Raw genomic sequence first — 14620 nt, 5'->3', positions numbered from 1 at the left:
ACAAACTACATCCAGTTGAATCACCTCCTCTCTGATGCTGTTTAAACATAAATGGAACATTTGAACAGTCATGAAGGGGGATTTGGTGCGGGAGTGGTTTAATAGTATGTTTTAATTTTCACTAGCGTACTTAACGAACTGGCAAGAGGGTGTATGTTTTTGTCAAAGAAACAGCAACACTGCTTGCCAACTGAAGACAACACAGAGCTTTTCTATAGGTGCAATATTTGTTTTCATTTATTTTTGGAGGTAGTTTCAGGGCTAGCACTATTTGCTTTAATTACCTCCAGCTGTGGCACCCTCCCCTCGGTGCTGCACTGTACTCAAGCTTCGTTTAAAGATTTACAACTGAACATAATTAGGACGCACTTTTACATTTGGTAAATATGTCACGAACATGTTTATAAACCGGGAACGTTTAGGAAACCGGTTCAAGTAGCTTCTTTTTTTTTGTTTTTTTTTTGCTAATGTGCCTTTCTGAACTGCCTACACAGGGGAAGACAGGAAGGTAAAAAGAGCGCAAAGACGATAATGTTCACTACATTTAAATGTGTATATTATTTAAGATAACGCTACTGTAATTTGTCTGTGCTTATCTATAGATTTTATCGTGTTACTTATTTTGCTGCAAAATGCGCGTTAGCTTGCTAACCCCCAAAATGAACAAAATTTAAGGCTAGCTAAATTAGCTTAGGTTTGATACTGAGCTGCAGTTGCTGCTAGTAAGTGCTATCATTCGCTTCTGCTAGCATACGTCGAAGGAAAAGATGAGTGACACTGTCTAAAACGACCTTATTGCAATGAGAGTTTTTATCTGAATAAGACCCGATGTCCCACTCGTCGATGCTGGCGTCGCTTTCATCTCCAGCCGGGAAGGCGTTCTTCATTACTCCGTCCATTACTCCGTTTAGCCGCTAACGAGGAGCCGGAGCAAAGTGAAAGGGCGTGGTCGACTTCTTCTCTATCGAGTTTTTACTGAGGTTGGTATGCTCGATATTGCATTAGTGCCACCTTCAGTTTCAAACTGAAAAAAATGACATACTTTTAATGTTTTGCAATGAATGCGGCCCTTGCCTTGCATGTGTACGTTTTCTGCAGGTCTTTGCAGTCTTTATGTCCTGCAGATTTATTGGGTTTTCCTACTGCCACTGTTGATTTTTCTGCACTATGCCTTTCACCTCCGGTTTTAATAACTTAATACCGGCTTTCTACAACAGAAAAAAAAAAAGAAAAACACAACAAAAAAGAAAAGCACAACAACTGCATACCCCGTGTAATGGGATTCGTCTGTATTTATGGTCTCAATGATTGGCATTTAGTGGTAATTTCTGCAGGTTTATTACTGAGCTTTTTACAGTGGGAATAAAACTGTACCATACTGTCTCCCATTTTTCAAAGAGTACATTAAATATGTAGTTATTAAATAGTGATAAATGTCATGTGGTGCCTTTACGGATAAGGAAATTAGTATTACATCTCTGAAATGTAGCTATTTATGTAACCCAAATAAGTTCAAACTTAAACTTTCAAAGTATTGTATACAAACCAGCAGCAAAAAGAGCTAGATGTGGATATTTAATTAGCTGGGGCTCTGAGGAGGTGTTGCAAATGGCAAAATGATTTAGATGTTCCAAGGAAAGTCTGAATTCCCCTTGTTCTCCACTTCTCAACTTGATTAGAGACGTTTTCCTTCTGGTTCTCACTGAGTATGGTTCATTTGGAAGCCCCTCTATATTTTCTTTCCTCATTTCTTCAGGCAGCGGATCCATGTTGAATCATCTAAAGGTGATTTAAGATCCTGCTTATGGACAGATTCTGACACCCGTGACAAGAAAATATGGATTCCTGTGTAAAGTTGCACTGTTTTGGTAAGTACACTGGAAGTGTTATACCAGTAAATCTCTTGCATGCTTTGTTTTTTCTGTCCTTTCCTGTCCTACCCTTAGCCTATAGCTACGCCTCCCATAGCATAGTTTTAAATATTATGTACTTGAAACAAGCTCCTACTGTATTAGTTTACTGCAGCCAAGGTATGTCAACAAGCATTTGGAATTTAGGTGAAAATGGTTACGTGCTGTACTGTGCTACCTGTTGCTAGTACTAGCATTTATTGTGTAGCAGTAGTGTTTTTGTCTTGTCAGGATCCTTCTCTGAGAAACGCAGAAACACACTGCTTCTACCATGGCAGCTGTTAACATTTTTAATTTAAACTTTTAAATATATTTCACTAATGAAATGATTAACTTATTTTTAAAATTTTTAGCATTTGAACATATTACATGTGTCAGCATGAAGTATTAAAGCTCATGCACACTGACACTCTATCTATACAGGTGTTTTCACAAATGTGTTCACAAACGGTGCTTGACTGACATCTACATTTTTAATTTAGTTGTAGGGTGTACATCTACCAATGATCATAGATGAAAACATAACACACACACACACAACCTTTAGGAAGGTGTGATTTATTGTAGCTACTGCAATGAGTTGTATCTAATAAATTGTAACTGAATAACTAACAGTCTGCTGAGATGTCACACTTTGGTATAATGTCACTGGCTGCAAGCAATGGTCAGTGTCCAGGAGAGGTCACTCTTTCCTCTGGGCCAGGCATAGCTATAACCTTTCTGTTTCTTTGCAGTTATGACTGTGTGGAGCAAAATTGAGAGATTCTTGTGATTCTCCTCAGTTGAATTTAAAAAGCTTGAGCACAATTTTATTTGTTCTTCCACACTCAGATTACTACCAAAGTAGAGTAACCTTTGAAGAAGCAGGAAATGGAGTCAAGTTTCTTTCTTAAATTGATCCAGTTCCTCGGAGGGCATTAGTATTAGCACTGTACTGTATATTCAGATTTTTATAGGCAGTGTGGAGTTTAATTGATGCACATTTTGCCGTTTACTTTGGTGAAATGCACAAACGTCACATCCTCTTTAAAGTTTCTCCTAGATATTGTGGTAGTATTTTGACAACAAACTTCACAGATGATTTTCTCCCATTGGTTCATTTTATATGTTTCGTTTTCAGTGACATCAGGGAGTTCACTCCCATCATAGCATAACTCTTGTCATTTGCTGTATATAAAATCCTCTGACTGGATCATTACTTCACCAGTATCTGTATGGACACATAGCTGGATAGTGAATCAAACTCATTACTAGGACCGCACTGCACATTGTCAAACCAATATGTCCTATATCTACTGAAAAAGATGTACCCAGTGACTCACACTAACTACAGCTGAAGTGCAGACAGTGAAGATTACACACAGTTTATGTGTTGATGTACTCAGGACTCAGAAACTCACTGCATTTTATCTGTGTTCCCTTTTGGAATGTCTTTGGGTTTTGATCCTCCCTCTCCAGAAACTGTGCGTAGCCTGAAACTGATAAAAAAGTTTCAAGTTCATTTTAATGTCCCGGAACTGTTTCTGCTCTTTTGTGATTCATGGGGAGGTAGCTGAGAGGAGCAAAATAAGAAGCCACGGCTTGACACTCAGAGGTAGACCTGCAGCAGCATGGGGAATAGCTGCAGTATAAAACAAACCACCTGAAGGCTCTCTCATTTCAATCAGCTTATTTACTTTAACAAGAAATCAGATGACATGCATGCACACTTAATGTGAGACATAAGTTAACTAATTAAGGTTGAGATTATACAGTGTTAGTGGTATTGTTGGGTTGTTTTCCACATGTCGTCTCTTCTAAACACATTGACATTAGTGTTACATTAGTGTTTTAATATTAGTTAAACAATGCAGCAAACCTCCTTTATACAAATCAGATACTGTACCAAATCTGGCACTATTTCCAGAGTGGTTTATATGAACAAAACAAGGACGTTGTGAAACATTGTTTTAATACAATTAAAGTAAAAACCATTCCACTGATTTCTGTATCTACCTGCATCTCCATGCAGAGTTGGTCTTATTTGCACCAGCTGGCTTTTCAACTTGTTGGCACAACATGCAACCTGAGGCTAGTCGGCGTGGAAATGACGTGTCTCCGCAAGTTTTGGCGAACCCATAAAGGATGGACTGTCCTCTCACTGTCACACTGAGCAGAGTGGAGAGTGAGCGTGAATGAGACCAGGGAGACGCACAGAGGATAGCGATCCCACTTTCAGCTTCTGGGGGAGGAAGAAAACAGACCGGTGACATCACATTTAGAGCAGTAAAGCAAAGTGGAGGACAAATCAGGCGAGCATCCCCTCTGGATCTGTGAGAGCGAAGCTACACGGGGGACACACAGATGTGAGCGACGCGCAGGGACACTCAGGTGCAGAGAAATCAAACTGGCGGCGCTCTTAGGATGCAGAAGTCACCCGTGGAAGATGCGAACTTCCTCTCCAAATTTTTCTTCTGGTAAGACATGTTTCGTTTTCATCCTTTATCTAAGGAGCCGGCGTTGTCTGTGTGGCAAGGTGCACACGCAGCTCTTCCATTGCTCCCTTATTGAGTCCAGTCCACACCATAAAAAGGGCGCAAAAAAAAAAAAAAAAGTAAATAAACCACGAACATCAATAAATCGAATAAAGTTGGTATTTTTAGCATGTCACCTGAAGACTCCTGCGTAAGAAAATTCAGAATAGGATTCTTTTTGCAAGCACATCGGTTGTTGCAATTCTAAGACATAATGTAAGCGCATTGAATGGATGTTAAAGCTTGAGCAGCATACAGTTACAAAAACTAAGTAGCATTATGTATTGTTTCGAAGTGTAGAAATTGTAGGAAGTCCTGTCATGCTGGCGGGTACCATGTCCTGTTGCGCTTCGAAAGGAAATTACTTCATTATGCAGCTAGTGGGCCAGTGACCCAGAGGCTGTCCTTCACACTCTATCTGTACATATCCCTCATGTTCTGTCCCTTAGTCCATGCGTAAAATACGCGCACGGCAATTTAGAACATGCGGTGAGGCATGTTCTAGAAAACGCTGGCAGATGAACACAGACCCACTTCAGGATCTGTGAAGTCATAAGTATTGGCTGAACGTGAAAATCATTAAGTACAATGTCAACAATAAACAGCGTGCGACTAGTGACCATCTTATATTAGAGTTAAGAATATTAACTCTAATATCATCAGCATTTCATTGGCTCAGTGTTGGTATGTAGTTCTTGTGTCTTTTGCATGCTCTGCAAAAAAGTGCAAGGCTTAAGAGCGATGCACTGACAGGTCCTGTGTCATAAAAACTACGATAGGACCCAAAGAAAGAAGCTGACTGATAAAAAGTCAGATGATACATATAAACTATGTCACTAGGCTGGACAGGCTTTCTTTAAATGATTCAGTCATAGATACCAGAAAACATTTCACTCATACTGTGTCATTAGTCTGACTGTGAAACCGTGGACATCACTGATGTTCCACCCAGTTTACTTTAATGGTTCCTAACACTTCAGCCCTTTTATGTCAAAAGCTTGTTGTCTAACCATAGACAAGCACACATACACAGATAAAATCTTTCAAATATCTTTGGCACATTTTATAATGTATTTATTTGTTGAAATAAATGTGCACAGTCCTTCTACAGAGGGATAATTCCAATTTTAGTGGACTTTGAATACAAAGTGCAGCATATTCCTACAAATTGATCATGAATCCATTTTTCTATGTTAAACAATTTCTATTAGCATATTTCCTTGCACACAGTCATTTTTGTGCTCTTCCTGCAGGTGGATGTCACCTCTGTTGAGGAAGGGCTTCAGAAAGAAGTTGGATCTGACAGATGTGTACAAGGCTCCTTCTTTTGATCTGGCAGACAACCTCTCTGAGAGACTCGAAAGGTATGTTCATTGCGACCTACTGAAAGTCATGCTAGAAAACCAGAGTCAAACAGGAATCTGCTTCATGAGAACAAATCTGAACTACTTTGACTCTCAATCACATCACTCAGGGACTGTATGTCATTAATCTTCCGAGATCATTCTGATGTTGTTCCTTAATGTCCCCGGCATGATACAGTTAAATTTGATTAGCTGTCTCTTGCTTGACTGTCCATTGGAAGACATCTAATTATCTAACAAAACTTTTTAAGAAGCCATGATTATGAGTAGTTATGCAAGTTACAGTTTCTGGTTTGTTTCACTAAACAGAACTGGTGCAAGCCACATTGGTTAAAAGTTGTCTTTTTTCCATGGAGTTAGGAAGGCTGCATTACCTAACTGAGTTGTAAATTAAATAAAACCATTACACGAGAATGACTGACTCAAACATGAGACTGTCATCTGTTTGGTAGCTAGAGGTGAAGCTTCAAAAATACTAAAACATAGCCTCAAACTAATGTTATTAGTCAGGGTACTTTTATATAGATGTGTCTCTTTTCGCACTGAATCTTGACTCACATTTTAACATTCACAAATTGCTTTATTCTTGGCCTGAAAGTGGGTTTGATTCATAATTTCTTCAGATTCGTCAGCTGCACACTCGCTGCAGATCTATTAGACCACACCTCCCTGTGGTGATTCAGATGTGGTGATAGGTGAGGCCTCTAAAGTTCAAAGTAACAATATTCAGGATGTGGCATTCAAACTACCAGCTCAAAGGAGCTCAAAGTATACCAAGAAAACATTCTCCATTCTCTTAAGTTCCTGGATTGATGCAGCTGATGTCAATTTTGCACACTCTATATTTCCAGTTTTGGTGAGACTGAAGCCATATGCATAAAAAATCCCAGAAAAATTGTTCTATCAAAATCGAACGACAAATTTAATTTGTTAACATCAGATTTGTCACAACGAAATATAAGAAACAAAGGAGCAGAAAAGACAGCCACAAAGTCTGCTAACATTATACCCGTTCAAGTGGCCCAGTGCATCATACAAGTAAATGTGCATGTATGAAACTCCCAGATGAAATGTTGTCGTCATGAATGCCATCCTTTTCTGCAAAAATCATTTAAAATAACTGCAGTATTTTGCCACAACTCTTTGTTTGTATCTTGCACTGTTGTTCCCTGCTGCTGTAACACCCTAATTTCCCCACGGGGATGAATAAAGTCCTATCTTATCTTATCTTATCTTGTTTGAGAGACGGACAGGTAAGGTATTCTGGAAAATTCACCTGCATTGACCTGCATCCTCACCTGTTCAAAATACGTCTAGGTATGTAACATGTACATGTACCTGTATTCACTAACCCATTGTCATCTGTATACAGAACACTTCAGAATCTAAAAGGTACACATTGAAGTAAGATTTGTAGACAAAGTGTAACCTAGAAATCTGTGGCCTTGGTGTATTTCATACATCACCTTTACATGTGTTTACAGTAGCAGGCCGTGGTCATTCTTCAGAGTCTGCTCTAAATATGGGCTGGCATTTAAACTGTGCTAGACATAAACCAAACTGTGTCTGCCGACAAACAGTCAGGCAATAGGTGTCAGACAAGGTTAAGTCTTTTATTCTTTGGTTTGATATTTGTCTTGTTATTCCCCTTTCACTTCAAACCACTATTTCTTTCTCACTCTCCATTAACTTTCTCTCCCTCTCGAGGTGGTCATAAACTGATGACTTAAAATAATTCAACTTACTACTAGAATTGGTCATTAAATATCTTCAAATGAATTACATTTTAGGCTTTAAAATAGTTGTAGCTACACAAGCATAATTTTGTTGCTTTCTTCCATTTATCTCATTCATCTTTTCTGATTTTTAAATAATCAAATGCCACTTTTTTTTTTTTTTAAAGTTACCTCAAAGATTAAATCCTCATGTTTCTTCCCCCTTTTTATTTATTTTATTTTTTTTTTACCTTGCCTAACAACCATAGCAATGTCCAACATTGGCCTTGCCTCTTGATCACCCAGGGGCTTGCGTCACGCTGAATGGTGCCAACAAGCCAGTTAATGTACATGGGTGTTAAAAAGTCGACCTTTAGAAAAGGGCCCAGTGCTCACTGGGTGATAAATGAGCAGTGGTGGGTGATTTTGCTTTCATTATTCAGATCAGGCAAACACTGAGGACTTCTGGGAATGTGAACTTTACCTTCCCTTAAAGCATGCTGAGTACTGTCAGCCTCTTCGTCACTGTAATTCAGCTCCAGTCAATGAGCTTTGTTGTCATGAAAAGGATTATTTAGCAAGGATTATTTATATATAAATACGCTCTCAGGTGCATACAATTCTTTGTATCACCATAAAGTATGATGTAATGGTTCAGTAAACAAATAACAGACTAGATGACCTCCGTCTAGTTTTAATAGTTCTATTAGTGACTGTGATTGTAAAGCTCAAGACAACTATCATCATCACTTTGTCACTCTTGCCTACCTTTCATCTTCTAAAAACCCTGTTGGTGTTTGTAGGGGAGCAGAGATCACTTCCTGATTCGCAGAAAAAGCCTATCCTGCAGATGTTCCAAGTCTGAACCAGCAGTGATTTACAGTATAAGATATCTAACAAGGTTCAAAAAAGGCAACTGTACTTGTAGAGTTTTGTGAGAAGACGTTTCACCACTCATCCGAGTAGCTTCTTCAGTCAGTATAAGATGCACAAAATGGAATAGAGTTAAAACCTCAACACAATGTTACAGATGGCAGCTTGTACTGAATGATCTGGTGTCTTAAGGATAACCCAGTATGAATTGGACAAGAAGTGGCAACCTGGTCATGTAACATAGGTTGCATATCAACTTTTCCTCTGATAATAACTTTAACTTGGTACTTCCTGACTGATATCAATCCAACACTGCTCCTCTTGTTTTTAGCCCAGATTATTATTGTGTGCCTCCATAATGACATCCTCTGGGTTCATTTCACGCAAGGCACCATAAAGCCAGCGATTACTGTGAGGCTAACAGCTGTACTGGTAACGAGCCATGACTGAATGTAACTGAAAATGGAAATACTGAATTATTAATGACACTGATGAAGAAATCTGTCAATGCATCTCTACCTCTGTTGCATTTCTGTGTCCAAATTGAGACAAATCCACTATAAATAAGGCAGGAAAACTGCCCACTCACCGTATGTGTTTATCATTTTCTTCTCTAATCTTTTTTTCTCCTCTGGTACTCCCATCATTCTCTGTTCAGCTAGATCACCCAGGTTATAAATGACCCTCGGAGAACAATGCAGCTAGTTACTCTAGCCCTAGCAGCTCGCCAAGACAGCTGTGGGAAGTTAATGCAACAGTGTTGTAGCAAAGCTGCAGTAGGCAGGCAGTATCCATTAATATTTATACAGTACACAATATTTAAACTAATATTTATAGAAATGTCTGTAAAACTAGATTTGACATCAGACCTTTATAATCTAACAAGGCTTAGTGTTGCTATTTTTACCCAAATAATTCTAATTCTAACTAAAAAAAAAACAACCCAGACACCATATAACAATATTAGTAGCATTTTTTTTCTTCAGATAAGAACATAAGAACATAAACGTGAGAGCATAAATGAATGCACTAGAGTTTCTTAATCTTTGACTTAATCATTCAAAGTTGTGGATAGGACTCTTTCCCTGGACGGCTGGTTCATTGCCAAAGTAGTAGCAGACAAATAGAACAGTCACAGCCAAACGTTGTTTGGTATTTGGCCGGTAGATGTGTTATTCTCCCATTCTGTAAGCACTGCTGTTTAACAGTGTTGTAACTCTGTCCTCCCTGCAGAGAATGGGACAGAGAGGTGGTGTCGGCCAAGAACAAGCCCAAGCTGATGAGAGCACTGGCCCGCTGCTTCTTCTGGCCCTTCGCCTTCTTTGGTGTCCTCCTCTACCTCGGGGTGAGTCTGTCAGTTTGCCCTCTATGAAGGAAGCAGCTCTGACATGTCTTTAACTGGGCAGTGTAGTGTTCACTCTGCCAATATACAGATTAAAAGTCATGATATTATGTCTCACTTAGCTTATTTTGAAGGTACAGTTGATAGTTTTAGTTTGAAATGTGCATTAGAGTAAAACATTGGTTATGTGATTCTTTGGTTCCTAAAATTATGTTGGAAAGCCGTTATTTGAATTTCCAACTTGCCTTTGTCTTTCTAACTTTATAAATTTAATGAAAACTGCAGGCAAGCAACTGTCAGACACCTGCCATTCAAGCAAACCTACTAATCTTTGAGCCTTGTGTATCATCTGTGGAACAACTAGAATACTCCAGTCACAAACACATTCAATATCACCAACCAAATACATGAATTAACATGAATTAAATGAGGTATTTAGAGTTTCAAATCCAAATCAGAATTACTTTTCCATAGCTACTCATCCAAACATAATTTTACGGTGGTTTATGGGAATGGTTGACCTTTGTATGTAAAGCGCCCTGGGATGACATATGTCAAGGATTGGTGCTATACATAGATATAATAGATAGATATAATCAAATTACATAATTTAATTTATTATGGTCTTGAGTGGCGTCCTTTTGCCTGTGGTTGTCCTTGATCTCTCATACCACAGAAATTGCACAGTTTGTCTGAAGGTCCATGTTGTCCATCCATGTTGTTTTCATACTGACAATACAGCATCATGAGAAGTCGAGCGTGCCCCACCACGCATAGCACTAGATGTAGGGAAACCCTGTGGGCATATCACTAATCCATCCCTTCTTATTAGAAGATTAGATGCTTAAATATTAAATTTTACAAAATGTCAGAGAACTGCTATCACAAAACTCAAAAAGAAACAAAAACTGTTGTATCATTAGACAAAACAAGAATGCTTAATTTTGATTAGTTTAAATTTAATGTACAGAATTAAAAATTCTGCCTGAGACATTTATATATTCCACATACAGTAGAATTATATATATTTCAGCACTGCAATTACAGAATATGTGTAATTTCTCCTCATTGTAATTGGTCAAATTCAGTGATTCTGTCAAGAAACAGTTTCAAGGCCATGACTACACAGCCTTCTTGCTGCCAGCTCCACCTGTATGTGTGGTACCTGTTAACTGTGTTGTCCTGCTGGAGAGAGACAATAAAGCTGCAGTTCAATGACGTACAAACATCACAAGCATGTCACACCACAGTGTCGCAAACCAACTCACTGTCCCGGACTTAATAGAAGGCGCTGACAGCTGCCTTTGCGTAACTTAGTACTGTTGGAGCTGGTGGTCATGACAACAAGAATGCCTGTTAGATGTTAAGAAGACACTGTGGGAAAAAGGAAAACAGAAACGCTTTGGAGAAAGATTAAGTGGAAGTCAGCACAGTTTCTGATTATTTAATGTTCTTGCAGAAGAGATGTTTTGCAGGACTTCTGTTAAATTGCAGTCAAATGCATCCATGAGTTTGTTATTAAAATGCAACATTGTTATGTACTTTTATCTGCTGCTCTAAATGACAAAGGACAACCGTTTCACCTCCAAGATTTTTTGTTGTAACTTGCATTTATGAATGACATACCCTGCAAAATGGTTGTATGAAGTCAGTGTATCTTCTTGACAGTAGTTGTTGTCCCATCTCTTTCAGGAGGCTTCCAAGACGGTTCAGCCTCAGCTTTTAGGTCGCATCATCGCTTCCTTTGACCCGTTCCATGCTCCGGAGCGGAGCATAGGATATTACTTGGCCTTGGGGTTATGCCTCCTCTTTACTGCCCGCTTCCTCCTGTTGCAGCCTGCCATCTTTGGCCTGCATCACCTGGGCATGCAGATCCGAATTGCCCTGTTCAGCCTTATATACAAGAAGGTAAGTGGAGGAATAGGGGGTTTCAATACATATTGTTTTGTAAACTTATAAATATGTCTAAAAAGCATTACACCATTCAAAAAGAGTACGTTTATGTTGCCTTTTTACCCACTAACAATAAGATTAAAGGGGACATAGGAGGAAAATCTCACTTTTTGAGCTTTTTCTACATTTAGTGGAGTGTATGGCATGTCTGCCAGCTCCGAAAAGCTGATAAAAAGCTGTCAGTTTTTTATGAGAGGTCTGACAGTGAAAATGTGTCCTTCAGCGAGCGTTTCAAATTTGACTCATTTGTGACGTAACTAGCTTGCTCTGCCCTGTCAGTCAGTGGTAGTGATGACGCTAGCAAAGCGGAGCCACATTTTGTTTCAGCAAGCATCGGATACACATCAACAATGAAATGGTCCTGGTATGTAAGCTGCTTTATGCTCAATTGTAAAGGCTTACTAACAAAAACTTGTGGGTGTGTTCCTAACACTTTTTTCCCAGACTGTTTTACGATCTGGAGCCAATACGGTGCATTTTTTCAGAAAACATTGTGAGATTAAGTCTACAGTGTGGTTTCATAAAGTTATATGTATGTTGTATGACACTTTGAATTGGCAAGGGAATAAAACAAAACTAGCAGGGCTAACGTGGTTACTATATGGTGGAGATTGGAACAAACCACGGGGCTAAGTTAGCATGCAAAGGCCGTGTTGAACATGCTGATGTTATTTGTCTAATGGTCACTTTCAGTGTGTCTGTATGTTTGTATATATGTTAACCGACTGATGTTTAGCTGTAGTGGTTCTGTCATTTATATTTTATTAAGTTTTACATTTGCCATGTGTGCTACTGTGGAACAGTAAGCTAACCCATTTAGCCCGTTGTCTGCTTACTGGTGCAGTGTTACGTCTTTTTGTAAGAATCTCCATTAAAATATTTTAGTATTTAGGGCTCTAATGCTTGTGGCTTGAACTTTTATGGGTCAACCGTATGGACTGATGTGGCTGCAGAGTGCCACGCTGCCGCTGGTGAATATGGGCCTATTTAACATAATCACTGAAAACTTTTAACTAAAGCATGTAACAGAGATTCCAATCAAGTCATGAAAGAAACATATCAACTTAAGGAAGTGGGCATACGATGTCCCCTCTAAATTAGCAGATTTCATTTTCAAAATAATTTAAAATAACCTTTGCACTGAAATGTTGGAGAGTGCCATTGTAAAGTTTTCCTTGGAATCAGTGGCAATGAAATGCTGATAACACATGACTGGAACACTACTTCTTGGTAACTGGCAATCAACTGTCAGAACAAGACATAACAACCCAGCTGATAAAATGGTCAGACAACATTTACATTTGCTTGTTTTTTTTCTTGGTATCTCATGTAACATGGACGACTGAACATTCCCAGAACTCTTCTCACATTTGTTACTCCTACAATGGGAATCCACATGGTGCTGTGAGGGGCGTGGCAGCCTGGTGTCAAAACTTGGCCACGTGTCACTGATTTCCCTACATCCTATTCACTTTTTCCCTTTGTGCTTTAACTGACATCTGACCTCTGACCTTTTCAGACCTTGAAGCTGTCCAGCCGAGTCTTGGATAAGATTAGCACTGGTCAGCTGGTCAGTCTGATGTCTGCCCATCTCAACAAGCTGGATGAGGTGAGTCGGTAACACCTGAATTGGAATAGACTGGCCCACACTGAAGTGATTTTCAATTGGATTGAGAGACCTTGCCACCTAATAACCACGTAAACTTGTCATCAGATCATTGTTCTCTGTGTGGAATAAATGTACATCCCAGTTCAGGTTTTATTCAGGAATCTGAAATCTGAATGATTTCAATCTGGTTTAAGAAATTTATTTCCGTTTTATTACGTACTATTTTAATTCAGATCCAGTATTATGCATTGATTGTATTGTATTGAGAAACATATTAATGTATTGTAATAAAACAACGAAAGAAAAACATATTTTAAAAAAACAATCTTCTACAGGATTGGAAAACATAACCGAATAGAAACCAGCGGATCTCGAAAATGTAAAACACATTAACACAGGGCTTTAACTAATGGTGAAATTAAATTAAACTGAAATGTGAAACTCTTTAGAGGAACACCACAGTAGTTTTCCACTCATAAGTAGCTCGGAGCCTTTTTGCCAACAGAGGTAGGATGAGGGAAACAAGAATTTATAGTTCACACCCTTTTTATGTTTACTGAATATGTATTATTACCCAAGACACTGTGTTCTCTGTACTGAGGGACAACTAGAGGACAACAGATGTGGAACAATACGTGCTCATACACAAACAAACACAATTATGAGTGTGTACAAAAGCAAGTTTTTTTTTGTAATCGTGCATCGGTGTTGGAAAACACGTCTGTAATTATGCCAACAAGGAGGTTGTGTATTCACGTGTGTGTAGGCTGGACTGTGTCTTGCCTTGGGTCTCACTGAGGCGTTGAATGTGGAAACACTCTGCAACCTGCATTGGGGCAATTATCACCTGGCTTGGATGTGGCTTGCCTAATGCAGAGGCTGTTACCTTATGCTTGTGTGTGAGTGTTGCATGAAAGCATGAAGGTTGCAGGTGAATGGATGAAAGAGGGATTACTGAAGCATCCCACTGACAGCACAGCAGAGATTCCTCAGCACAATGCTGGTGGATGTGGATTCTTCATGAGAAAGTTTGCTTGCTTGTTTGATACATTCCTCTGTTACTGTGTGTGTGTCTTACACGGCTTCTGTGCTTGCATTCTTTTGCTTTGTAACAGTATTTACCATTTGCTCATTCTAGATATTTGATGTGCACAGGGCCTGTACAGGTCAAACCATTAACCAAACTTCATCAGTGGCATAACAAGTCAGTAAATTCTGTATGAATTAATCCCCTGTGGTCAATCATGCACTTTAGAAAGTGCATCTGTATCTCAGTGTGTTCCACAGGGGTTAAGGTACCTTCCTTTTACCATACAGTACATTATGAGTATGCATAATCGC

General features: G+C 39.0%; 2 protein-coding genes across 3 annotated transcripts in view; one reads left to right on the top strand and one right to left on the bottom strand.

The window, feature by feature from the left end:
- The window catches only part of asz1 (ankyrin repeat, SAM and basic leucine zipper domain containing 1), a 29344-nt gene extending 28025 nt beyond the window's left edge, over positions 1–1319 (bottom strand). The window contains exon 1 of one of the 2 annotated variants that reach the window (XR_014699344.1): positions 792–1319. Coding sequence is in view for 1 of the 2 variants with exons in the window: in XM_084555829.1 (XP_084411955.1) it covers positions 792–899 (108 nt within the window). In the remaining variant the exon portion in view is untranslated. The remainder of the gene's footprint in view (positions 1–791) is intronic. The other variant, XM_084555829.1, reaches the window with a different exon arrangement.
- A 2994-nt stretch (positions 1320–4313) lies between these two features.
- cftr (CF transmembrane conductance regulator) overlaps positions 4314–14620 on the top strand; it is a gene marked incomplete at its 5' end in the record, with an annotated part of 33667 nt that continues 23360 nt past the window's right edge. Inside the window, 5 exons of the mRNA XM_084555237.1 lie at positions 4314–4366; positions 5677–5787; positions 9609–9720; positions 11410–11625; positions 13190–13279. Of these exons, the coding sequence (XP_084411363.1) occupies positions 4314–4366; positions 5677–5787; positions 9609–9720; positions 11410–11625; positions 13190–13279 (582 nt within the window). The remainder of the gene's footprint in view (positions 4367–5676; positions 5788–9608; positions 9721–11409; positions 11626–13189; positions 13280–14620) is intronic.

Source organism: Chelon labrosus (genome assembly GCF_963514085.1).
Source record: "Chelon labrosus genome assembly, chromosome: 11".
NCBI classification, from domain to species: domain Eukaryota; kingdom Metazoa; phylum Chordata; class Actinopteri; order Mugiliformes; family Mugilidae; genus Chelon; species Chelon labrosus.
This window is presented reverse-complemented; position numbering and strand designations above follow the sequence as displayed.